At 33.8% G+C, this 25,263-nt stretch overlaps 2 protein-coding genes across 3 annotated transcripts in view; one reads left to right on the top strand and one right to left on the bottom strand.

The window, feature by feature from the left end:
* Positions 1–25,263, bottom strand: part of CLVS2 (clavesin 2) — a 502,444-nt gene that overhangs the window by 208,474 nt on the left and 268,707 nt on the right. The window lies entirely within an intron of this gene.
* Positions 1–25,263, top strand: part of TRDN (triadin) — a 356,769-nt gene that overhangs the window by 253,374 nt on the left and 78,132 nt on the right. For both annotated transcript variants that reach the window (XM_073893863.1, XM_073893862.1), the window contains 2 exons: positions 10,456–10,506; positions 14,803–14,853. In XM_073893863.1, the coding sequence (XP_073749964.1) occupies positions 10,456–10,506; positions 14,803–14,853 (102 nt within the window). The remainder of the gene's footprint in view (positions 1–10,455; positions 10,507–14,802; positions 14,854–25,263) is intronic.

The following is a 25,263-nucleotide window of genomic DNA, read 5'->3' as shown; positions in this document are numbered from 1 at the left end:
GTGGGACTCGATCCCAGGACTCCAGGATCATGACCTGAGCCGAAGGCAGTCACTTAACCAACTGAGCCACCCAGGCGCACCCTGTAGTTAGCACTTGTATTGTTGGTCCTTGAAAAAAAAACTGAGGAAAGCGAATGGTAATCAAAAATATTAACCTGTTTGAACAGTAGAGTATAGGGCTGTCTCAAAATAACACATAAAGCTTAGTCTACCTTTCCCATAATTTATTCTGTGACATTAGGCTAGTTACCTGCCTTATCTAGCCTCTTTTATAAGCCAAGACTATTTCACTAAGCAATCGCTAAAGGAGTTGCTAGTCATAATATTGTCTAATTTTCATTTGTAAAAATTGTCTCCTATGACTGAGGCATTTCCACTTTGCCCCAAATTCTGCAAAAGTATATACAAGAAAGCCAGATTGAAATTCTAAAATGAAAATGTTTTACAAATCTACTAAATGGAATTGTATTATTTGAAGTATTTACTCTGTTTACATTCAAAATATACACATAAATCACACTTAAGAATCAACAAGTATATCTCTGGAGCAAAGCATGCTATTGAATATTTAATTAAATGACATGAAGATTCTCTAAATATGATTTAACCATAAATATCAGTAACAATGCCACGTAGGATATAGAAATTATGCTCTTGACACACATGCAAAAAAGAAATTGTAAAAGATGAAACAGAAGATGTTGTCTCTGGAGACAGGAGGACGTGGAGAACACAACTATGGGTGGCTTCAGTTTGGGACTATTTCCAAACAAGATGACAATGACTCTCTATGTATTTAGTCAGTTTAGTATGTATAATATTCTTTTATGAACAAAACTTTATTAATTACATTGACATAATACCAGAAAGAATATTTGGATTTAGCATCTTCAAAGACTATCACTGGAAGGATATAAATTTAAAATCTTTGGTAGGATACTATAGTTCCCTTCACCACCAGTCCTCAGTGTGACTTTCAAGCTTTTGCTCACTGCTTCTCCTCTACTTTGCATATCCAGCAATCCAGCCACATGAACTTTCACACTCCATGGTTTGCTTATGTTGTTCCTTATATTGGAGCTGTCTTTCCAATTCTTCTTTGGTGACAAACTTTTTATCCAGTTTCAAAATCCACTACATTTGTCAGTGCTTCCGTGAAATCTTTTCTCATTCCATCAGGTAGGGTTTGTCAATCCATATGCTATGGGCCCAGATCTCTGTGTATGTGTCTCTATGATCTATGTAGATGCATTCTGGCATTAACTGAACTCAATGCAACCGTTTGTGCTTTTTCAGCTCCCAGCACAAAAGAGACAATGAATAAATGTTTACTGAATACATTGAGTTTATCTTTTTAAAATACAAAAATGAATCCTCCTTTTAAAATATTGTTCCCAAGTGAAGGAACCTAAATGAGGGTCCTTGTTTTGCAGGGGATCACTTTGTCACACTAATAAGCCCTGTAGAAGGAGAGTTTCTAGTTTGTTTGTTTTTTTTTTAAATGGCGTTAGCTTTTGTTTTACTTCAACTAAATCCCGTTTGAGAGTCTTGGACTTCAATTTTCTTTTACCTGTACATATATATCACAAAGTTTAAAGTACTGATAGACAAGAACTTTCTAAAACAAATCAAGGAAATCTAAAATATAATCAAATCAAATCAAACAATGAATTTAAAAAATTACACTATGAACAAGTGGGATTTATTCTGGTATGCAAAGCTGGTTCAACGTTTGAAAAATCAATTAATATAATCCAACACATCAACAAGTTAAAGAAGAAACACATGATCTTATCAATATACAGAAAATCATTTGACAGAATCTAACATCCATTCATTATTAAAACCCCCAGCAAACTAGGAATAGAGCAGAACTTCCTTAACTCAATAAAGAATACCTACAGAAAACCTACAGCTAACATCAGACTTAATGACAAACAGAAGCTTCCCCCCTTAGATATGAAAAATGGCAAGGATGTCCCCTCTCACCACCTCTATTCAACATTGTACTAGAAGTACTAGTTAATGCAATAAGACAAGAAAGGGAAATACAAATTTACCAATTAGGAAGGAGGAAATAAAACTGTTTTTATTCACATATGATATGTATCTGTGTAGAAAATCTCAAAGAATCAAGAAAAACCTCCTGGAATTAGTAAGTAATTATAGCAAGGCTTCAGGATACAAGGTTAATACACACAAGTAAATTGCTCTTTTATGAGGCAGCAATAAAAAATCAGAATGAACAAAATTAAAAATGCAATACCGTTTACATTAGGAATAACAAAAGAAATATTTAGATTTAATTATAACAAGATATTTGTAAGATTTATATGAGAAGAACTACAAAACTCAAAAGAAAAAATAAAAGAACCAAATAATTGAGAATTATTCCATGGTCATGTGTAGGCAGACTCAAAATTGTTAAGATGTCAATTTTTCATCTATAGATTCAATACAATCATAATAAAAATCACAGTGAATATTGACAAACTGATACTGTGGCTATGAACAAACTTATTATTACAGTTTACATGGAAAAAAAAAGACCCAAAATAGCTAAGACAATGGAAGAACAAAGTTGGAGGACTGACACTACTTCTTCAACTGTATATAAAGCTAGAACAATCAACACAGCATGGTGTTGCTGAAATAATAGACTAATAGATCAATGGAACAGAATAATCCAGTGATAGATCCACAAAAAAAACCAGTCAACTAATCTTTGACACAGAAGCAAAAAAGATTCAATAGAGAAAGTATAGTCTTCTCAACAAGCAGTGCTGGAACAATTGGACACCCACAAGCAAAGAAGAATAAGAAGAGGAAGAAGTAAAGGGAGAAGAAGAAGAAGAAGAAGAAGAAGAAGAAAGAAGAAGAAGTAACGGCAGCATCTAGGCACAGATTCTACACACTTCTCAAAAAATAAACTCAAAGTGGATCATAGATCTAAATGTAAAATGGCAAAACTCCTAGAGGATAACATAAGAAAATCTAGGTGGTCTTGGCTTTTGGCAATGGCTTTTTAGGTACAACATCCGGGCACAATCCATGAATGAAAAATTTATAAGTTGGACTTCATTAAAATTAAACCCTTCTGTTCTTCAGAAGATACTGTCATAAAAATTTGAAGACAAGACAGAATGAGAAAAAATATTTATAAAATACCTATCTGATAAAGGACTTTTATCCAAAAAACACAAAGAAATCTTAAAACTCAATAATACGAAGAAGAAAAGTTTGTTTTAAAAATCGGCACAAGATCTGAACAGATACTTTACCAAAGAAGATATACAGATAACAAAAAAAGCATATGAAAAGATGTTCAACATCATACATCATTAGGAAATTGCAAATTAAAATAATGAAATGCCACTAGGTACTTATTAGAAGGGCTAAAATCCAAAACACTAATAACATCAAATGTTGGGTAGTATGTGGAACAGGAACTCCCATTCATTGTTGGAGGGAATACAAAATAATACAGCCACTTTGGAAAACAGTTTGGTGGTTTCTTATAGAACTAAATGTACTCTTACCACACAATCCAGCAATCTTAGTATATACCCAAATGACTTAAAAACTTATGTCCATACAAAACCTGCAAACAAACATTTATACCAGCTTTATTCATAGTTGCTAAAATTTGAAACCAAATACACTCTTCTATACGTGAATAGATCATTAAACTCTGTTACATCAATACAATGCTACTTTTTACAGTACTAAAAATGCATGAGCTATCAAGTCATAGAAAGACCTAAAGGAAACTTACATTCTATTTCTAAGTGAAAAAAATCCAATCTTAAAAGTCTTATTGTATAACCCCAACTACATGATATTCTAGAAAAGGTAAAACTATGGAGATGGTATAAAGTTCAGTGGTTGTTTGGGGTTTTGGAGGAGGAAGGGATGAATCGGTGGAACATAGGGAATTTTTAGGTCAGTGAAACTAATAGTAGATGTATGTCATTTAATTTCTCAAAATCAATAGAATGACCAAAATGAACAGTGAATCTTAATGTAAACTGTGGACTTTGGTTTGGTAATGATGTACCAATATTGGTTTATCGATTGTAATAAATGTATCATGCTAGTAAGAGATGTTGATGATAAGGGAGGCTGTATGTGTTAGGGGTGGGGGTATGTGGAAACCCTGTGTACTTGCCACTCAATTTTGCTACAAACCTTAACCTGTTCTAAAAATCATTGAAGTTCATTAATTTTAAATAAGTATATGATCTGAAAGAATTAGTTCACTAGGTAAATTTCAAAGTACTACATTTTGAGATTCTATACCATGAATAATGGGAAGATTCATAAAAAACCCTATTTACTTTTTATTATATTAATAATTTTTAAGTTAACATTTTTCTTATATTCAATTATATTTCTTCAAAATTTTTGTATCATCTCATAAAATAAGTTTTATATTTGAAAGCTTAAACAATAATGAGACTAATTCCCAAGATCTCATATAAATGTGTCTGTACAAGAGGAGTTCTAATTATGAAACAAAGTTCAAAAGACAATAGACTGGATAATGAATATTATTGTAGTTAAAATATAATATATTATACTTAAAATGAATAGATGATTAGCAATTATTACAAACATTGACATAAGTATATGCATATAGGTGTGTGAGATTTTCCAACTTTGGAAATTTACCATCCAAAATTTCTTAGATAACAAAAAGTAAAATGCTAGATTTACACTTCCAGAAAAAAAAATGCTAGGTAAATATTAGGTTGAAATATATGCTTTTATTGACAACGAAAACTGTCAAAAACCAGCAATTTGATTTTACTTTGATAACTTAGCTAGGTTAGGATTGCAAAGTCAGGCAATAACTAACCACAGAAGGTGATTGTAATGATTATTAGGCTTTTTGTAAAAAATGAAGAGCAATTTTCCTAATAAAATGTGGTCAGCACAAAATTGACAAATTTATTAATTTATTCAACAAATAGTTATTGAGTTCTTAGTATGTGTCAGATGACATGGTCTGGCTTCAGAAGTGTTGGGAAGGCTATGGCAGACTAGTAGTTATGGAGAACAATTGATGTGCTGTAGTGATGCAAACATGTTCACTAGTCATTCTAAGGGGGCCTCTGACACACTATCTAGTGATATAAGCCACTGTTCTCTTAACGCATAGTGTAGCAGTTTAACTCTACTTTTGTAGTTTAATAGTCTGGGTTCAAGTTTCCCACTACTGTTTAGTAGCTGTGACCTTGGGCAAGTTTTTCCTCTTAGCTTCTGCTGTCAATCTATGAAATGTAGATAATACCTAACTCACTGGAATGAGTGAGAAATTAAAGAGATTTGTCTTAGTCAGCTCAAGGTTGCTACAACAAAAGTAGCACAGACAGGGTGGCTTAAACAGAAATTTATTTATCACAGTTCTGGAGACTGGGGAGTCCAAGATCAAAGTGCCAGTCAATCTGGTTCCTGTTAAGAGTTCTCTTCCTGGTTTGCAGACAGATGCCCGCTTACTATATACCTGATATACTAGAGAGAGAGAGAAGAGAAAGACAGAGACAGAGCTCAGCTATTTCTTATCTCTTTTACAAGGGTACTATCCCACTCACAAGGACTCCAACCTTATCACCTAATCATTTTCCAGAGCCCCACCTGCAAATACCATTACATTGGGTTTTAGGCTTCAACATACGAATTTTGGAGGGACACAAACATTCAGTTCATAACAAGATCATATGTAAAACGCCTAAGGATATAAAATGACACTTTGTCATTTATGTGAATACGGGAATGACTGAAACCTAGTTTTGCCTGCTGCCAAGCAAATTATCGTCCTGTAATAATATATTTTCTTGAAACAGACATGGGAACTTTGGCATCCTGGCTGGAACATAAGTTCATGAGAAAAATTTCATGGCTAATAAAGTTTTCTATGAAAAACAAAATCTTTTATAGTAGATTTAGGGCTCAGTAGCTAATTCTGTGCTACAGTGTCTTAGTTTATCTCAGCCCCCAGATATATAAAGAAGTGCTTATTTTCCTTTTTTAAATCATTGCATATTGCTGATCTTTTCAAAAGAGCTGGGCAGAGTTGAACTAAAATGACGAAAATGCACCCCACTGAGGTACTCTCCAGAATTCCAATCAGTATTCTGATTATTACTGTGTAACGAGGACCAGAATATAAAGGCATGTGCAAAGAGTCCACTCTGCAGCCAAGCTACACAGCCTAAAATCATCATAATTACAAAGCTCAGTCAGAATTTAAAGGGAAGGGATATTTAGATGATTTCAGGAGAGTCCCTCAACTAAGATAATTTGAAAAACTATGCTATTATAGGGAAGAGCTTGTCAAAAGGACTAGAATACTGAATCCATTGGACAAGACTTTCTCCCCCATTGTGATTGCAAGTGCATATTGAACAAGTTCTGTATCTGTTAGTTGTTTTGAAGTCTTATGCTGTGGTCTATGTCAGAGTTTTAATATACTAACACAGCCCTGCTTGCTTAGATTTCCACAGTGCTTGAGTAATGCAAGGAAGCTCTTCAGAAGTGTATTTATAGTATTATATAGTTGGTGTTTTCTGAGCTCACTAACTCTTCCCACTCTGTATTGATTATGTAGCTTAACTTTCAAATAGTCTAATTTGCCTTATTTACAATATCTTGAAGAATACCTCACCATAGTCTCCAAGCCCTGACAGCATTATCCAAATGTCATTCAGGCAAATTTTATATTATGCTTTTTAATTATCTGTCTGATTAGAGGTAGATGATAATATCGGTTACAAAATTATATTCTTTTTTAAATAAAGTGTAAAGAAAGAAATGCAATGAAGTTTCCAAGGTTAAAACAAAAAAGATACCAACATGTAAATATAATTGAATTGGAAACATTTTTAATTAAGGATTTAGAAAAAAACATTTTAAAATGTTACAATTATGTGTGTCAAGTGCTTTAGCCCATAGAATAGGGAATGATTAAATGTATCATTAGGACAAAGAGAAAGTTAAAGATAGCTTCTGACCAAGTCATACTTAATTACAGAGTTAATGGACAGTGTCCCAGTAAAATTAAATTCTGAAAACATCTTTTAAGAAGCATTCAAAATTATTATTAAATAAACATCAATATATTTTCCTTCATGGGGATTACAAACACAGCATTTTAAACCATTTAGAGAACTTGAGAATCCTTTTCTCCATATTGATTCATAAAATTTAAATTTTGGAGTTTGGAAAAATATTAAATTCTATAAAATGCCTTTTCTAAAATTTTTTTGATTGTCAAAAATTATGTCCAAATGAACAGAAAACAATAACAGATGCATGTAGAGCACTCACATATTAAATATTAAAAAAAAATCCATGCAATTAGTCACAATTAAATCACTTTAGGAACAATATATTATCACTTTAAAGAGCAAGAGAAATGTCATGAAACAATTTTAATATTTTTGATGCTATGTGATGTATATTAGTAGTCATATCCAGGAAATTATCAAGTATTATTAAACTTATAAATAGAGCTCTCCATATGGTTCTTTAAAACTCGTCTTTCCATCAGAAGAAAAATCCATAAAGTTTGATACATTGATCTTATTCATTAAGCTTGTGAAAAAATATCTCAAATCAGCAGATGTCTTGTATCTACAAAAGAGGTAAAAAAGGACAGTTTTTAAAATGACATTTCTAAAAGCTAGCTGTGTAAGAAAGGTTGACAATTTTGAGTTTGATTCTTTTCACAGCCGGGAGGCTTAAATTGCCTGATGATTCTGTTAGGTTTTTTTAAACCTTCCAGTTTCAGTTTCTTTTTAAAATTTAGCTATATGTGATATTGACATCAAACCATGATGCTCCAACAGAAACATTTTTAATATCTTAATGTCACTAATAATAAATTGATATTGAACTTGATCATTCAGAGCAATGAAAAATAAATAGCAGTCAGATCAAAGATATTCTTAATTGTACTATTTCCTTTAAACACATTGCCTGGGGTTCAAAATATTTATGTTTGTGCTAAGGAAAAACTCTAGTGCTGACTTCCTCCATTATAAGAGTGTCCATTATTTTAGTCTTTTGTTTTGCCTGTTTCATGGGCATTAAAAAAAATTCTTCTAGAAGAAAACACTGTTGTTATAGATACATTTTATCTTCTACAGGACCATGTTAGAAGAAAAAGCAAATGCTATTTTCTATTTTTAATCTTGATTAGATATATTCAGTCCCTTAACTCAAAAAATTCTGGGCCTCGGACACCTGGGTGGCTCAGTCAGTTAAGCATCTGACTTTGGTTTTGGCTCAGGTTATGATCTCAGGGTCGTGAGATCTGGCTCTGCGTTTCGCATGGAGTCGGCTTGAGAGTCTTTCTCCCTCTGCTCCTCCTGCTCATGCTCTTTCTCTCTCTCTAGAATAAATAAATAAATATTAAAAAAATTCCTGGCATTATTGAAATTGAATATATTCTTCTTAACACAAATAATTTTTATCTAGTAAACTATTTAAAACTTGACTTGCATTACTATTTTGATCACAGTTTGTGTGATTTTAAAACATTTGGCAATAGCTAATCAAAATGTATAAGATTAAGTTTATTAGTCCAATATGTGAATGATATTTCAGTATAGGCAAATTATATAAGATTGGATTTGAAATATATAAGTAAAACATTATAACCCATCAGTCTTTTTTTTAATTTGCATGTATTATGAAGAACATAATTTTTAACGTTCTGGTTTATTTTACCTTTGTATACTTAGTTTATTCACGAAGTCAAGTCAGTATGTGTAAACAAAGTAATAAGATTTGTTTGGGGCATTCAAAATTCATGTTATTGATTATATTGTTAGTTTCCATTTATCAATGAGACTGCAGGTTGCTTTGCTTCTGCAACACTTGCATATAATCTGCACTTTACTTGTATTTCCAACTATTTGCTAGACATTTCCTTTTTGGGTATCTTGTTGACACATGAAACATAATACATTCAAAACAAAGATGACTTTTTCTCCAAAGGCTTCTATTTCTTACATTTCATATCTCAATTGATGGCAGATTATCCTTGTACATGTGAAACATGTACAAACTCCAGAAGCTATCCTCAGCATTTTAAAAATCTGTTTTACATCTTACATCCAGTTATATTGTTAAATTGACATCTCCTGACTAGTGAGATTCTCCTCAACGTAGGAGCCTAAACCCAAATGGCATCTTCTCAGTGAAAACCTTCCCAATTATAAAATAGAGCTATTAATCATTTCTCTGTTATCTATAGAGCTCCACTGAGAACTTACCACATGCTGCAATATTTTGCTATTTATTAGCTGATGGTTTCAAATGCTGTTTCTGTGTACAGACCACTCCAAAAGGTAGTGGTATATTTTACACAGCCAATTTTACTGTGCTCATGATTTAGAGGGTCAGGAATTTAGGAGGGATCAACTAGGCAGTTTTTACTTGGGTATCTTATGTGATTGCAATCAAATGTAGGCTTAGGCTGTAGTCATCTAAAGTAATCGTCTGTGGATGTCCAAGATGCTTCACTCACTTAGATGGCTAGCAGCTGTTGGCTGGAGGCTCAACGGGAGCTATTGACTGGGCTGCGTGTATGTAGCTTTTCTAGCATGGTGGTATTAGCTGGAGTACTTAGTGGCAGTCAGGTTCCTCAGAGCTGTTGTCCCTGGAAAAGCAGGTGGAAACTGCTTGGCTTTCATGATTAGCCCAGGAAGTCACACAGCATAACTTCCATTGCATTCTGTTGGTTACAGGTGACTCACACACCAAACTGCCAGAGGACCAGCTCAAGCCTCCCCATTATCTCTTCTGTCCTTCTAAAATGTGTCTTTCTCTCCCTTTTCTCTACATCTACCTAAATCCTTTCCATTTTCAAGGTCTGCCTCAATACCACCTGCCAAAGCTTTTCCTGATCTCATCGTTCAGCTAGGAGAGCCAGGGCCTCTGTGGTTGAGTTCAGAGAAATATCAGTTCAAATCCCAGTCCTCCTGTCTGAGCCACGTGACCTTGGAAAAGTTACTTAATCCCTTTATGTGAAAAGCAGAAGTAGTAACAGGATCTGCCTACCTTACAAGGTTGCCGTGAACATTGAATGGCCAAACAGTAGAGAACATTCCCTATGACAGATAGTGAATAGACAATGTTAGCTACCATTGTTATATTGTCTTTTGTCAAAGCCCGTAGCATTTTATTTGTACCTTTAGTGTGTCTATCATAGTCTTCCAATTGTGATAATAATTCGTGGGCTTATTTTGTATCTTTTGCATATTTAGTCAATGTTTTACAGGCAACTTACCAGTAGACATGTCTGTCTTGAATACCAACTCAAAACCACTCTGAGTCATTAAGCCTCAGAAAAAAAAAAAAAAAAAACAAAATGAAAAAACTTGCAAGTTTGTTTTTTTTTTTCCTGTGATTCCTTGTAACCTTTTCTCCCCATGATTCCTCTTGCAGAAATTAAAAAAGAAAAATCCAGGACGACTTCCTCAGTTTTGAAGGATAAAGGTAATGGAGTCAATTTAACATAACACTAGAAATTTATTAGCAAAAATATCTTGAAAAGTCTGTAGTATCTTAGACTCATCTCCTTCACAGATGGGTGAGCCCAAACTGCCCAGGTCACACTCATATATTTGAAAACTTGTATTTATTGACTTATCCCTCTTTCTTCCAGTTCACTATGACTTAAAAAGTGCTCAATTTCCAAAAGAAAGAGAAAGAATTTTCCTTAAATAATGAAAAGATTAAAAAACAAACAAAGTTAGAAGGGAAGTAAAACTATGGAAAGAACTTGCATCCATGTGCTCTGATTCTCTCTTTTCTATCCATTCACAAAATATATATTTAGTGCAGAATCAACTCTGGAGAAATAAAGATGGCAAAGCAAGTAACAGGGAGGAAGACTCGGGAATTGGAGTGCTCAATTGTTCTTTTCAAAGACTCTTAGTCAAGTTTGGTCTGCTTGAGTCTTGTCAGGCTCTTTGTTGCCGTAAATGAGCAAGGCATTCTTATTTAAATTTTGTGATCTCAGTCTTTGGAATGGCCTGGCTTTCCTTTCTGGCCATCTGAATCCCAGACATTTTCTAACACTAATGTTCACATAAAACATCAAGCTTTCTCAGTCTACTTCAACTTTCACTGAACCCTCTCATCTAAATTCACAAACTTATATATTCATAATCTAATATATATATACACATATATGTTTTGTATTATTTAATTGAAATGCCACCTATTTAAGCATCAAGAGCTAATGTTATTCCTGTTATTTTTTTATGTGGACTGATAAGTACCACATTCAATAATTACTGCATCTAGTATACAGTAATCAGAACATGTGCTCACCAGACACCAGGAGTACAAGAAAGGCATAGTCTATGCCCTCATGGAACTTACAGTGTTAATTACATAATTAATTAAAACAATAAGAATTATGGAAGGAATATACAGGATGCTGTAAGAGGCTGTAATCGGGGATTCTAATTGAGTCTGGGGAAGCAGAGGAGGCTTTCCTGAAGAAGTGATATTTAAATTCAAGTAAGAAGGATAAGGAATCAGCCAGGCCCAAGTGTGAGAATTGTTTGAGAGAAGAACTGAAGCAGGGCATCTGCTCTTTGCCAGGCACACTGATATCTGTACATTTTGCTTCAGCAAGTTGTGCTTGAAATCTCAATTGTTTTATAAACAAGGAAGCTGAGGCATAGATATATAATGTGAGCCACTCGGTATCCCAATTGTGGCTAAGAGGTGAAGGCAAAAATCAAAGTCAAGTCTCTCAGACACTGAAGTTCATCTTTTCATTTTAACACAGATACTGTTTGCTCCTTAAAATAGGGCTCTTATATTTGTATTCTTCAGAGCAATTTTGCTTTGAGGGTAGAGTTCATTACCTAAGTTTGAAAAATCTATTTGACCCTGATACATTGGCTCTGCATATAGAAAAATAGTCTTTGTCCTTTTGTTATTGGGGAAGTCTCCCCTTAATTCCCACAGAAGAGTTCAGTCGATTCTTTCTCCAGTGATACTGACTTTGAGAGAAACTCCTTCTCATTCCCCTCTCTCATTTTATCTGACAGTTAACGAGAACACTGTCCTTCATTGCGCGAGAACTAAAGGTGTCATTGAAAGATACTACCAGGAAAATCCAAATATATGTATGGTTACTTATATACATGTATATGATTTGCAAACCATAATTTGCACAAGGGAAACCTTCCCCCCTTCTAATGTAGTATGAGATACATTTATTTTGGTCCACGGTTATGCCACAGGAATAGTTGGACCGTATATTATTGTTTGCAATAAAAGCAGCTCAAAAGAAAGATTGGAGCTTACCTCCAAAGCTGCTTTTGAGGCACTGATGATTATCAAAAATTTAAACTACTACTTAAAGACCTCACTTGTACCAAAGCTTAAACTAGTTGGAAATGGTAGTTGTAAAAATCTGTCTTGGAAAATATTATCGGGAGATTTAAATCCACACCGACCGCTAAGTAGACTCCTGTAATTTCTATTTTTGTTGTTATTGTTATTAATGCACAATTGCAGGCAATTTTCTAGTGAATACTTTCCCCTCAGTGTTAAATTCTGTACTATTTGCAAGATGTTTCCAGTCACTAGAAAATCATGTATACAAAGGTTCACTGCCCATGATTATTGATTTAGAACTATTTCAAATGCACCTCTTTTCTTGCTCAACTGTGTTAATGCTGTCAAATGTCTTTGTTACATATTAGTTGGATATTATTTTAAAAGAAATTTATTGCCATCTTTCCTTTATTTTCTGAATATGATTTATCATTACAAAAAAAATCAAAGAGAAAATTTGCAGTGTTACCTGTAAGATGTCAGGGACATTAAAAACCCGTGCAATAATACTGTTTTTGGAGAAGCTCTTTGAAGTTTGCTGCTGAGGTGTGGCAGAATCAGAATGAAGCAATTCCACTTGCAAAAAAGCCGCTTAGTGCATTGGAGTCACTGTATTTTGTGAGTTATTTCTATTAAACAGCTAAAAGGTTGCCTACATTTGCCAGTCTCTCACTGATTCCACTTGCATGTACACATTAGAATCCATACTGAAGCAATGCTAGAACTCATAAAACCAGGATTATTACACAGAAATCATTTGGGGCCACATTTATTGGGAATTTGATGACCATGAGTAACTTAGGCATTTGGAGAAACATCATTAGGCTGTGTCTTGCTTTAAGAAGCTATAGAGAGGTCTAGGGATGATTGTTCCAAACAAAAAGAGCAGGGGAAAGACACATCCTTCTATTTTCTGAGAGCTTTCTCCATATTTGAGGTGATGAGTCTATGGCTTTCAAATACATTATAAAATTACATCTCTTATTCTACTTCTTCCTTCTTTCTCCACCAACATCAAAGCAGTCTTGTGGGTCCTCTGCCTCAGCCTTGGATTTTATAACTACTTTAATCTCATGCAAACATATATGCTTAACTGATTTAAAACAATATACTGTATCTTGAATTCTCAAGTTCCAAGCATACACTCCCCCACCCCACTAGGGATCTGTCCCCACCATCACTTCTCATTTCACAATACATTTTTTTTTTTGTTTAACCAGGAAATGCAAAAGCAGTAAATTACCCCCATGAGCTTGAAAAAAAGTTAATGAAGCTTCTCAGTCTGTTTATTCAATCCATAGCACTTGATTTCATCTTCAGATGCTGAAATATAGAAAAAAAATAGGCCCTACTTATACTTAGTATGTTAAATGGCAACATGGACCTTTCCTTGCCACCAAATCCATTTAAAAATATTCTGCAAACATATGGATATTTAAGGCTATAGCTTATCTACCAAGAAAATCTTGTTTGGAGGAACACAGCCTTTTCAGTAGGACTCCTAACTCCATTTATGACCCCGTCCACAGTCACCTAGATTCAATTCTAAGTGATTGCGTGAGTGCGATATCCATTCACAAGTGCCACCATCATATGCTGCATTCCCACCCCAACCCATAAGGTGGGAATAGAACAGAGGGCTGGCAGGGTAGATTTTTTTTTTCCTTTCCTTCCTCTCTCACTGCATTAAATGTCATTTTTGTCAGTGAAATGGACACTGAGATACAATGTTGCAGAGAAGGCAGAAAACTGGTTTATCTTTTGTAGGCTGTGGACGAAGCATGATGCTGTTCAAGACATCACTCATTTGTATGTCTGGAACCCATGATATGATTAGAATCACTTTGTATTTGAACCTGGTAGAATAAATGAAGTCTTATTTTGTTTTAACTAAGGGCCACATTTTTAAGATGTTGGAAGTTTGTGGATAAAATTGTCCTTGTATTTTATTTCAGTCTTATTCTTGAAATTAGTTTGACTTGAGTCTGATGACTAAAGCACTGCACTTCCATGACAGATGCAGGGTTTTCCATTTGTTTATTTTATAAAAAAATCACATAGCCTGAAAGAAATAAACTAAGCTAATGCTGATTATAACAGTTTTGGGAGACTTCTAGAAGCTGTATGTTTTTAAAAATTACAGCTAAAATAAGTTCCTATCCCCCCAAAAGCCCATTCTCTTAAGTGAACAAATAGATTGTAACTCACTCAAAAATTTACATTTCTTTTAAGTGAAAATGATCAGAGGATGGCTTGTTGTACTCTATACTGTTGTTTCCTTGTCTCTGTATGACTAAAATCATTTTTGAAGGAAAACATCATGTAATTTCCACCCAGGTTCACTTTACTGATAGCTTACTGACTCATTGAGATTTGACTGTTCTCAAATCCTTTTATGTTGGCTTCAAATAAATGCTCAATGTTTCTTTCCAGAGCTTATTAAGGGGAAAGAAGTGAAAGTTCCAGTTTCCCTAAAGGAAAAAGGTAATATTGTATAATGAAATGTAAAAACACATTGAGCTGCCTACTGCATATTCAGTTATTTGCAAAAAAGTAATATATCATTTATTTTTCAGGCTTTTAAAACTATAATTTTTATATGCCTTGTATATTTTTGAGCAAAGGAGAAAGGACTATTTTCTATCATAAAATTCTAAATTGTACTATGAAACAACAAAGACAAGAGTAGCTATGTCAGAAATACCATGGAAGCTTTTTAAAATGCATATGTTATTCTGATTCCACAAGTCTGTATAATGGAAAAATCTGCATTTTATAAATATCCCAAGGTGAATCTTATAAGGAATAGCTATGGAAACCAAAGATTTAAGATAAAAATACTTAAAATTTCTCAGTGATAGCTTGCCATTCTGTTAGGTTCGGATACAATAAAACTAAACAAATTTTATAGCTAGGACGAACTTAGAGATAAACTATAGTCCAATACCCTCATCTTATAGATAAATAAAACTGGAATAGTCAAGAAGTTTTTCAAAGTTATTGTAATTCGAAATAGAGCCAGCATAAAAATTTGATCTTCTTAATCAAGCACTATAATAATGCATCCTAGTGCATTCCCATTATACTAGGCTCAAAGTAATGTGGATTCTGACATGCCATACATCAAGTTATGTCCCTTAAAGCAAAAGTAAATATGCTAAGTCCAATGTAATATATTTAGTTTCTAATTAACTCCAGTACATTCTAAGGGCATGGTATCATACTCAGAATTATCTAATATTCCTTGTTGTCAAGATAAACATAAGTGAACCAGTGAAACCATGAAGTATACCTACTATATTGAATATTAGAAATAGAACCTGTTTCTACATTTACCTGAGAAGAAGATCTACAGGAACAATCGGCCAATTAACGCACAGGGACATAGTGGTAAAAATCCCAACTTACTGGCAGTATTTTATTAAAAAGAAAGAGACTTTTGGTGAACTTGTAACACATGTGTTGGAGTTGGGAGAGTTATGGGAGACCTGGGGAGGGGAAAGCTGACAGAAGAATCAGTCAGAGAAATGAAGGGCGCATGGAGAGTCTTCATTAGTCAGTGTGGCAATGTATAAAAAACATACCCTTAAGTCATATTTTTCTAACTTTGCAATTAATTTTAAATTAAACAAAATTGCTATTTAATGAAACACAAAAGCACAACATGATTTTTTTCTCAGCCCGTAGACGTACTTGATTTTCTTAAAAAGTATTTTAAAGCAATGTAGACTTCAAACTTATTAAGGAATTTATGTTTCACTTTAGAAAGGTATTATCATATCTAAAGCTTTATCATCATTTATGATAGTAGTTATTTTGGTGCTATATACAACTTTGTGCTATTCTGGTATAATATGAAAATTTGAATATTTTGCTCTGTAAGAGAATTCTTACATGTAATGTTAAATGTCCAGTAGATAGCAAAATGTAGCTACATTTTAGAGAATGAATTAATTGTGAAGACTGACATTCCTATGGATTTACCTAAACGCTAATTCATTTTTAAGAAACTCTAGATTTCTTTGGCATGATCTGATTGGTGATTAGAACAAACAGTTACATCACAATCTAAGTTGAAATGATTTGATGCCATTAAATAATTTAATCACTTAATGATGCTGTTATTCCTTTGCCAATCTAAAACAGAAATATAAAAAAAATGAGGAACAGACAAACACATTGTAAATTTGCACATTTTTTATTAAGGAAGTTCAGTTCAAAAAGATTCCCCTAGAAGAAATGCATGTGGAATATATACATATGAACGAAAACCAATTCAGGTTTCCACCAAAATCACTTGATGTGTATTTTAGTCTTTGATCCCTGGACATATATACTTAAGAGCTTCCTTTCTTTTTTCCCCTCATTCCAGGTATCCTTTTTTCATCATCCTGGACCATATGGTCAGTGTAGCATGAGCCAGTTCATGGTCACAGATAATGGTGGTGGAAAATAATTTTGGAAAAGATACATATTTTTAATATTATACCCCTATTTCATGAATGCTGAATTTTTGTTATTGCACCATTTTCTTCCTAATTTTTAATGACAAGTATGTATAGACAAGGGATGGTTTGCATAAAAAGTCAATTAGAACTATTATTTTATTTTATTGAAGTATAATTGACACACAATATCTTACTAGTTTCACATGTACATCATGGTGATTCAATATTTTTATACATTATGAAATGATCCCCCGATAAGTCTAGTTACTGTCTGTCACCATACAAAATTATTACCATATTATTGACCATATCCTCTATACTGTACACTACACCCCCATGACTTACTTATTTTATAACTGGAAGTTTGTATCTCTTATCCCTCTTCACCTCTTTCGCTCTTCCCCACCTCTGGTAATCAAAAATTTGTTTCCTATATTTATGAGACTATTTCTGTCTTGTTTTGTTTGTTTTGTTTTTTAGATACCACATGTAAGTGAAATTATATGTCTTTCTCTAATTTATTTCACTTAGCAGAGTACCTTCTAGGTCCATACATGTTGTTGCAAATGGCAAGATTTTATTCTTTTTTGTGGCTGAGTAAAGCCCATTGTTTATATATGGTTAGAGTAGGATTTAAGACAAAAAGAGAACAAATCTGAGCAGAAAAGATAAATTTCACACTGGAAAAATGTATTGCAACGCATATAATGAACAAAGCATAAAGAATCACATTATACTTTTTAAATCTACAGATTATAAAAACAGAAGAAACACACCTGAAATGCCAAATTTGTTGACTTTTACTTATTTTAAACATAGTTAATTGAACAAACAACCAAAAACTAATTTTATAATCACTGAAACATGTGGGTAAGATTTGTAATTTTTGATCAGGACTGAATAATGTAACTTATTTCCATGATATAGTAAAAGTCAAATAATTGAAAGAGAAATGATAGCTGGAATCTATCTCAACTACATGAAGTTTTTTAATAGGATATTTATATAAAGCCCATTTTAGTACTAAGATGATGTATATAAAATAATTTGAGTAATCTTGGAAGATTATTGTAGTCACAATTCAATATCATGGATTTGATAATATTTTATTTTATTTTTAAAGATTTATTTATTTATTTGAGAAAGAGAGAGAGAGAGCATGTGTGGAAGGGCAGAAAGGACAGAGGAAGATAGAGAGAGTCTTAAGCAGACTCCGTGCTGAGCGCAGAGCTCGAGTTGGGGCTCAGTCTCACGACCCTGAGATCACGACCTGAGCTGAAACCAAGAGTCAGATGCTTAGCTGACTGTACCACCCAGGCGCCCCAACTTGATAATATTTTAGAAGGTAGTAATACAATTCAAAATTACTTCAACATATTGGAAGCTAGTTTCAATAGAAATGAACATAAGGGATTCAATTTAGGACAAAATCAAATTGTATAGGTTTAAGAGAAAAACACTGCACAAAAGTAGCATAGAAGAATTTTGCCTTAAAGAATTCCTCAAGTGAATACGAATAAAAAATGCAGCACTAGAATTTGAAAATATGAATTATACTGCTAAGAGTGACAATAATAGTTCACATCACCATTGCTCTTTACTCTATTTCGAATGATTTTGAGCCTCATGGCCTTGTATGGTGTGTAGTTGATTAAATATTTTTCACATTTTAAAAAGTGTAAAAACAACAACAACAACCATGTTTTACATGTTTACATACTCCACAAGCACTTTACTAGATATTTTCTACTAAAATAACCAAGACAAAACTCATTACATTTTCTATTTGCTCATTCACCCTTCTGTGTTTTTAATTTTCTGATTTTTCTCCAATCCTTTCAATATCTCCTTTTGGGCTATTTTCACAAAGTGCAAAGTGATTGTCCTTATTTCAGAATATCGTATTTGATTCCAGATATTCTTCATTGCACTTAAGACTTTTTTTTTTTTTTTTTGTAGTAATGTAGGTGCTTGGAGGGGAGCCTTAACGCTTTCTTTATGGAAGTTTCTCAGTTACAAAGAATGACCACCAGGAAGTGAGAATTCCTGTGAATTTATTTTGGAAGAACATAAAGTATTTTGTTCAAGCACAGCCCAGTGGAAGAACTGGTACATAGCAGTTGTGTTAAATCTGGTTTAGCCCTTTAGAAGAACTACTCCAGATGAAATGCCTGGTCTGAGGACATCTGTGTTTGAGGTTTCCCATTTCTCATTAACTTTTCTATAAAGATTCTGATTTTTGTGTCCAACTGATTGATTGTATATATTTGATCTGAACAAAACAAAATAAACAATAAGTACAACCTTGGTTTATACCAGGCAAAGTCAGAAAGTTTTAGCTTGTCCATCCATCTATCTCTTTCTCTCACTTCAGTTGCCGTGTAACATGACATAATTTAACATGATATCATAAAAGTAGCTGAAAACACCAATTTTCTTTTTTGCATACTTATTTTTTAGATTAGGAATTAATAATCTTCAATTTCATATTTGCATGAAAAAATACAGTTTTCAGCTACTTCTGTCTCATAAAATTTGGAGGGTAGCTTCATGTGACACTAAAGATAAGGGTCAATCATTTGTGGTAATGAAAATTATTTAAGCATCAAATCATAGACAAAAAAGAAGTGGTCAGCTACTTAATTCTAAATATTTGCCTATAAAATTAAGCTAAACTCACAGTTTTGCTGTAGTATCTCTAATGATTCTTTTCTCAAAGAAGTTTATAGACCATATTAAACAGACTCAAATATGTGGATTATATACAATAATATATTTAGAATAATAAATAAGGTCACAGTTATAGCATTTAGAAAGCAGTACTATAGAAATCCATACATTTTATCATTTATATTAATCAAAGTAATATTTCTTCAACAAATAGCAAAGTAGACAGTGAAAACAAATAAAGACCTTGATGGTAAATCTGTAAATAATTTTATTCTGCCACAACTTCTATTAAATCATAAAAATCACTATGGAACCAAGAATATCTTGACTAATTTTCCAAGTCATCATTTGTGATATTCCCTCTTATTGTAATTTTTAAATTGGTGTTTATTATGTGTAAGTCCTAAGGTTGGTTTAATATTTGTTGTTGTTGCCTTAGCAATCTCTCAATAGTTGTTGCAAATTAATATTGAAATGAAAAGTAAATTTAAAGAAATGACTCCAGGATAACCTCTCACATGACTTCAAACATTAATTTTTTTGCTGATAAACTTTTCATCACCTATAATGGAATAGAAAGTAGGGGAAATATTCAGACAACTTATTTTCACCTACATTTTTCTTTTGTGTTTTTCCTCAGCTAATGACTCTTCAGTATTTCTCAAAACATTTACTGAGTCCCTACTATGTTTAACAAACTGGTTGGTTGGTTGGTTGGTCAGTTGGTGGCTCTTTTAGGCACTGTGTTTGATGCTGCAAATCTTAAATGATACAAGTCTCCAATTGCACTGAATTAACTTAGAGGCAGACATATAAGTACAAAATAAAATCCAGATGCTGAGAATTCTTTCACAATGTGTACATATATTAAATCACCATGATGTACGCTTTAAATATCTATCAATTTTATGTGTCACTTATACTTGTAATAATGCTGAAATAAAAATAAAATAAAATGGAGTAAAATAAAATAAAATCCACTGGAGATAAGTAAGATAAGAATTATACCCAATGCTATAAAACTATAGAGAAAAAGCAACTTTAAAGCAAAGAATTCACATCTCATATTTAAACAGAGATACATTGTAATATAAAATATAACAAGTGGAACATATATAGTTTTTCCCTTCTGGACACTTGTCATTTTGCTTAAGAGTCAAAGAACAATATGTGTAAATGATAATATATGAACAGAACAGATTTAATTAAGAACAGAACAGTCAACTTAAAAGTTTGTAAAAACTACTCAATGACATAAAGATGTCTTAAGATGTAGCCTTTAGCTATTTTAGGGAAGTTACTAGCACTAGTCTTATGAGATGCCAGTTTTCTCATTAATCAAATTCTGCTACTATATTCTACAAATTCTATGAAATTTTAGTTACATAGGTGAATCTTATTTGTGTCTATATGTGTTTCCCTTTTCAGTAATAAAAAATCTGATTAGAGTGATTTTTAACAAATGAGTTTGTTTTGGGCAACAAGGTGACCAAGGGGAGGAAGACTAAGGTGCAAAATTGTTCAAGGATGTTGTCAAGAATCCAGGCTTCTGGCTTCACCTTCCTTCCAACTTTGCCACCATTAGCTTGCGTCTTTGGTCTTAAGGATGGCAAGTTTGCTGTAGAACATCCAGGTACTTTACAAGGATTCTTGCCAGGAACAGGACAAAGATTCAAAACCTTTTCCTCACAAGGCGTTGTCTATTTGGGAAGGAAAGCCTATTTCAGGGAATTTTTGTCCACACCTTTCTGGCCATAACTGCTTCACAGTGGCTAATCTAACTCCAAAACTAAAATATTTACCATCTGGTATTTTACAGAAAAAGTTTGCCAACCCCACCATAAGCCATATTAAGGATTTTGGTATTTAGTTTAAGGGCAGTGGACATACACAAAAGTATTTTATACATGTTTGAGTGTACAGGGGACAAGGGTTGCATTCTGTAATGGCCACTATGGCAGTGGGTTGGAGAAGGGCAGAATGGGATTCAAGAAGACCAATTAAGATGCTACTGATAACATCTAGGTGAGTGCTTATGGTACCTTGACCTGGGATGGTTGCAGGTGAAATGGAGAGAAGAGGACATTTTTGACAAATACAATATTTAATAAGATTTCTATTTTATACAACTAAATGTTTGGTGACACCACTGAGATGCAACACCAGAAAAGGATAAGCTTAGGATAAATCATAAGTCTGGCTGGCTTGCAACATGTTCAGTTTGGGGTGCTTATAGGACATCCAAGTAGAAATGTAGAGTTGGAAGCTGACTATCTGAGCATGAGGTTCAGAAAAGGAAATCAGGTTGAAGATAGACTTGTGGGGTATGTTTGCCAGTGTATGGAGTTTGAAGGTGTGGGCATGCATGGATGAGTGATGGAAAGAGTCAAAGTGAGAAGGGTAAAGTTCTGAGTAAAGTTAGTAAAGAGTACATTTAAAACTGAATCTTGAGGAACGCAGAACATTTTTTTTTTTAAGATTCTATATATTTATTTGACAGAGAGAGACACATCGAGAGCAGGAACACAAGCAGGGGGAATGGGGGAGGGAGAAGCAGGCTTCCCACTGAGCAGGGAGCCCCATGCGGGGCTCGATCCCAGGACCCTGGGATCATGACCTGAGCCGAAGGCAGACGACTGAGCCACCCAGGCGCCCCCAGAACATTCTTTTTAGCATGAATACAACCAGGCATCTTGAGGGCCAATACTAGTAATCTATCTGCCCTGCTTTTTATTTTCTAAAAGTTGGTATTTTATGCATTTTCAGTTGTCACTAGTTTTTAAGTCTGATTCTGAAGGTTCCAATGTAGATTCTACAAACATCATTTCAACACTGATTTATCCACATACGGACCTGCAGGGAAAAGCTTGACAGTTTGTTGAAGAGTAGATATTATATACTCCGCTTTTATGAGAAAGAATCAAAAGCAGCTGGTCTCAGAGATTTATCCCAAAGAGCACCTTTTAGAATATGTTAACTAAATGTGTGTCAGTCAGAATGTAACCAGTGTTCCTAAACTGCTGCATTATCTAGTGACCACAGATAGTCTGATGTCCAATGACTGACATAAAAAGAATCAAGTTTTCTTCTGAAAAATTCTAGTTTTAATGTTATTTATTGTTCTAATTCTCTAAACTGCCCAGGGATTTATTTTGTCTTTTGTAACTAATCATTCTAATAAGCAAATGCGACTAACCTATATAGTTGATTCACCATTCTGAATTTAAAAAGTTTTTCTAATAACATTGCAATTCACAAATATCATCTTTGCTTATGACATTGTCATCCTCTAAGAAATATTAGAGCTTCCTGTGATCCTGTTTTTAAAATCTAACAGTTGACCTAGAATACCTGATTTCATAATCAACATTAGTATTTTAAATTTTGTGTAATTTTTTTTCTGTTTTTCTTTGTGTGACTTGATTCTGATTTAATTCTTGACATGATTTAATTCTGCTTTGAGTTATTTTAGGGAGAAAATATTATGACTATCATGTTAACAGTGAAGAAATTGATGCAAAAAGATTAAAGGATTATCTAAGGTTTCTATGCTGGATTAGCTACTTAGTATCAGACTTAAATGCACCTAAAAATAATCTTATTGTCCTTTGTTCTTCTATATTGGAATATATTAGCAAGACTTATCCTAATGTGGTATCAAAGTTGTTTTTTTTCCCATAACAATTTTTTGTGTTTGGTAGGATTGGAGAAAAGTTACAGAGAATTTGTTGATTAAAAAAAGACCAGTTAGTTTCAAAAGCATAAAATGTCCATAGGTAACTTTACAAATCCATGATTACTCACTTCTTGAAGAATTCTTTAAGTAAAAATTGAACCAGTAATGGTAGCTCTGTCACTCTAAGCAGCAACTTACAGACTAATACTTTTCCTGTTGTGCCCATCACACCAAAATGCCAAGTTGATAGAATGGAAAGGGGTTATGTGTTCGTAAGAAAAGCTGTTGAGGTTGCCAGAATTTTCTCTCTTGTAATCATCGGCTTTACAAAATTAATGTATCCAAGCACTGTGAATTTTTATTTTCTCCCTCCAAAACATTAATGCACAATGATAATATATATACAACTATATGTATATGAAATATATAAATAGTTACAAAGGTAAAGCCCCAAGTTTCCTTCCTTGGTATTCTTTCCATTTAAGCTCTCATTGAAAGGGTCAAAGTAGCAGGAGAAAATGAATCACTGTCCTTTTGCATACCCATTTTTGTTGTCACTCCAAGCTGCCTCATGCAAATATTCTAATATGCTTCTCTCCTTGAGGGGAATTTTTTTTTTAACGTCACAGTAAGTTTTTTTTTTATTTTTCCTGCATTCTTTTCTCCTATAAGGTCATGCATTATTTTTACATATTCGAGTGAGATATAAGATGATCCATACTTAAACCCATGACCTTTTATTAACTCCACTGATTATTCTCACTTCAAGTTAAAGAAAATGAATGTTAGTGCCCAGAGAAACAAGGAAGAATCTACTTAAAGACAGACTCTCCCTTTGATAAGGAGAAACCAAAGAATGTCTACTTACTTACCTTGACAACTGATTGTTACATAACTTTCTGAACCCATTGAATGGTTTAAGGTCAACTGGCTCATTACCTAAAATATATTCAACCAGCCATTCTGCCATCTTCAGATAACATCACAGGACACTGTTCTAACTATTCTTTGTACAACTGATAGGTACAGCCTTTTCCAATTATTCCTTACTTGTTTCAGTGTGTACTCTTCACAATGGGAAACTTCAGGAAGGAAAGAATAATGAAGCACACATAGGGAGGCATCAAAGAAAGAGAAGATAAAGGCAGAGTGACACTATCAGAAACGTAGTACATTGTATTTAGCATATACAAAAGACAAAAAAATCACAAAAATGAAATGATGACAGAATGAGGCAGGAAAAATGTATGCGTTGATTCTGTGCTTTGGAGAATGCCCTTTGGCTCATTTTGTATCTTTAGTGTCCACTCAGCAAACTTTCCTTGTGAGCATCAAACTCCTTGGGAATCTTGCCAGGGAAGGATTGCAGAATCAGGACTTAAGACATAAAGCACTGAGTCAGGCATTAAATGCTGGCATTAGGAACTGGAGCTGTTTGAGAACTATGCCTACAGAAGTTTTTAAAGCATACCTGTTTTTTGTTGTCGACCTAATGGAAATGAGAGGCGAGAGAGACAGACACAGAGAGAATATGCGTGTGGGAGTATGTGGTTTACGTGTAGGCATACATGTTATGAAAAAAGCCCCGCTCAGTAGCTGGAGACTCCAGTTTAGCTTTAAAACAACCAGCTATAGGGGCACCTGGGTGGCTTAGTTGGTTAAGTGCCTTTGGCTCCGGTCATGATCCCAGGGTCCTGGGATTGAGCCCCTTGTCAGGTCTCTGCTCAGTGGGGAGTCTGCTTCTTCCTCGTCTCTGTCTCTTTCTCTCTCTCAAATAAATAAATAAATAAATAAATAAATAAATAAATTAAATAAATCTTATTTTATTGACATATAATGTATTATTTGTTTCAGGGGTACAGATCTGTGAGTCATCAGTCTTACACAATTCACAGCACTCATCATAGTACCTACCCTCCCCAATGTCCATCATGCAGCGACCCCATCCCTCCCACCCCCCACCACTCCAGCAACCCTCAGTTTGTTTCCTGAGACTAAGAATCTCTTATGCTTTGTCTCCCTCTCCGGTTTCATCTTGTTTCATTTTTCCCTCCCTTCCCCTATGATCCTCTGTTTCTTAAATTCCTCATATCCGTGAGA

Source organism: Callorhinus ursinus, unplaced genomic scaffold (assembly GCF_003265705.2).
Source record: "Callorhinus ursinus isolate GAN/ISIS: 27379988/994484 unplaced genomic scaffold, GSC_fseal_2.0 scaffold6, whole genome shotgun sequence".
Classification (NCBI taxonomy): domain Eukaryota; kingdom Metazoa; phylum Chordata; class Mammalia; order Carnivora; family Otariidae; genus Callorhinus; species Callorhinus ursinus.
Note: the sequence above shows the minus strand (reverse complement) of the source record. Positions and strands in the feature narration are given on the sequence as shown.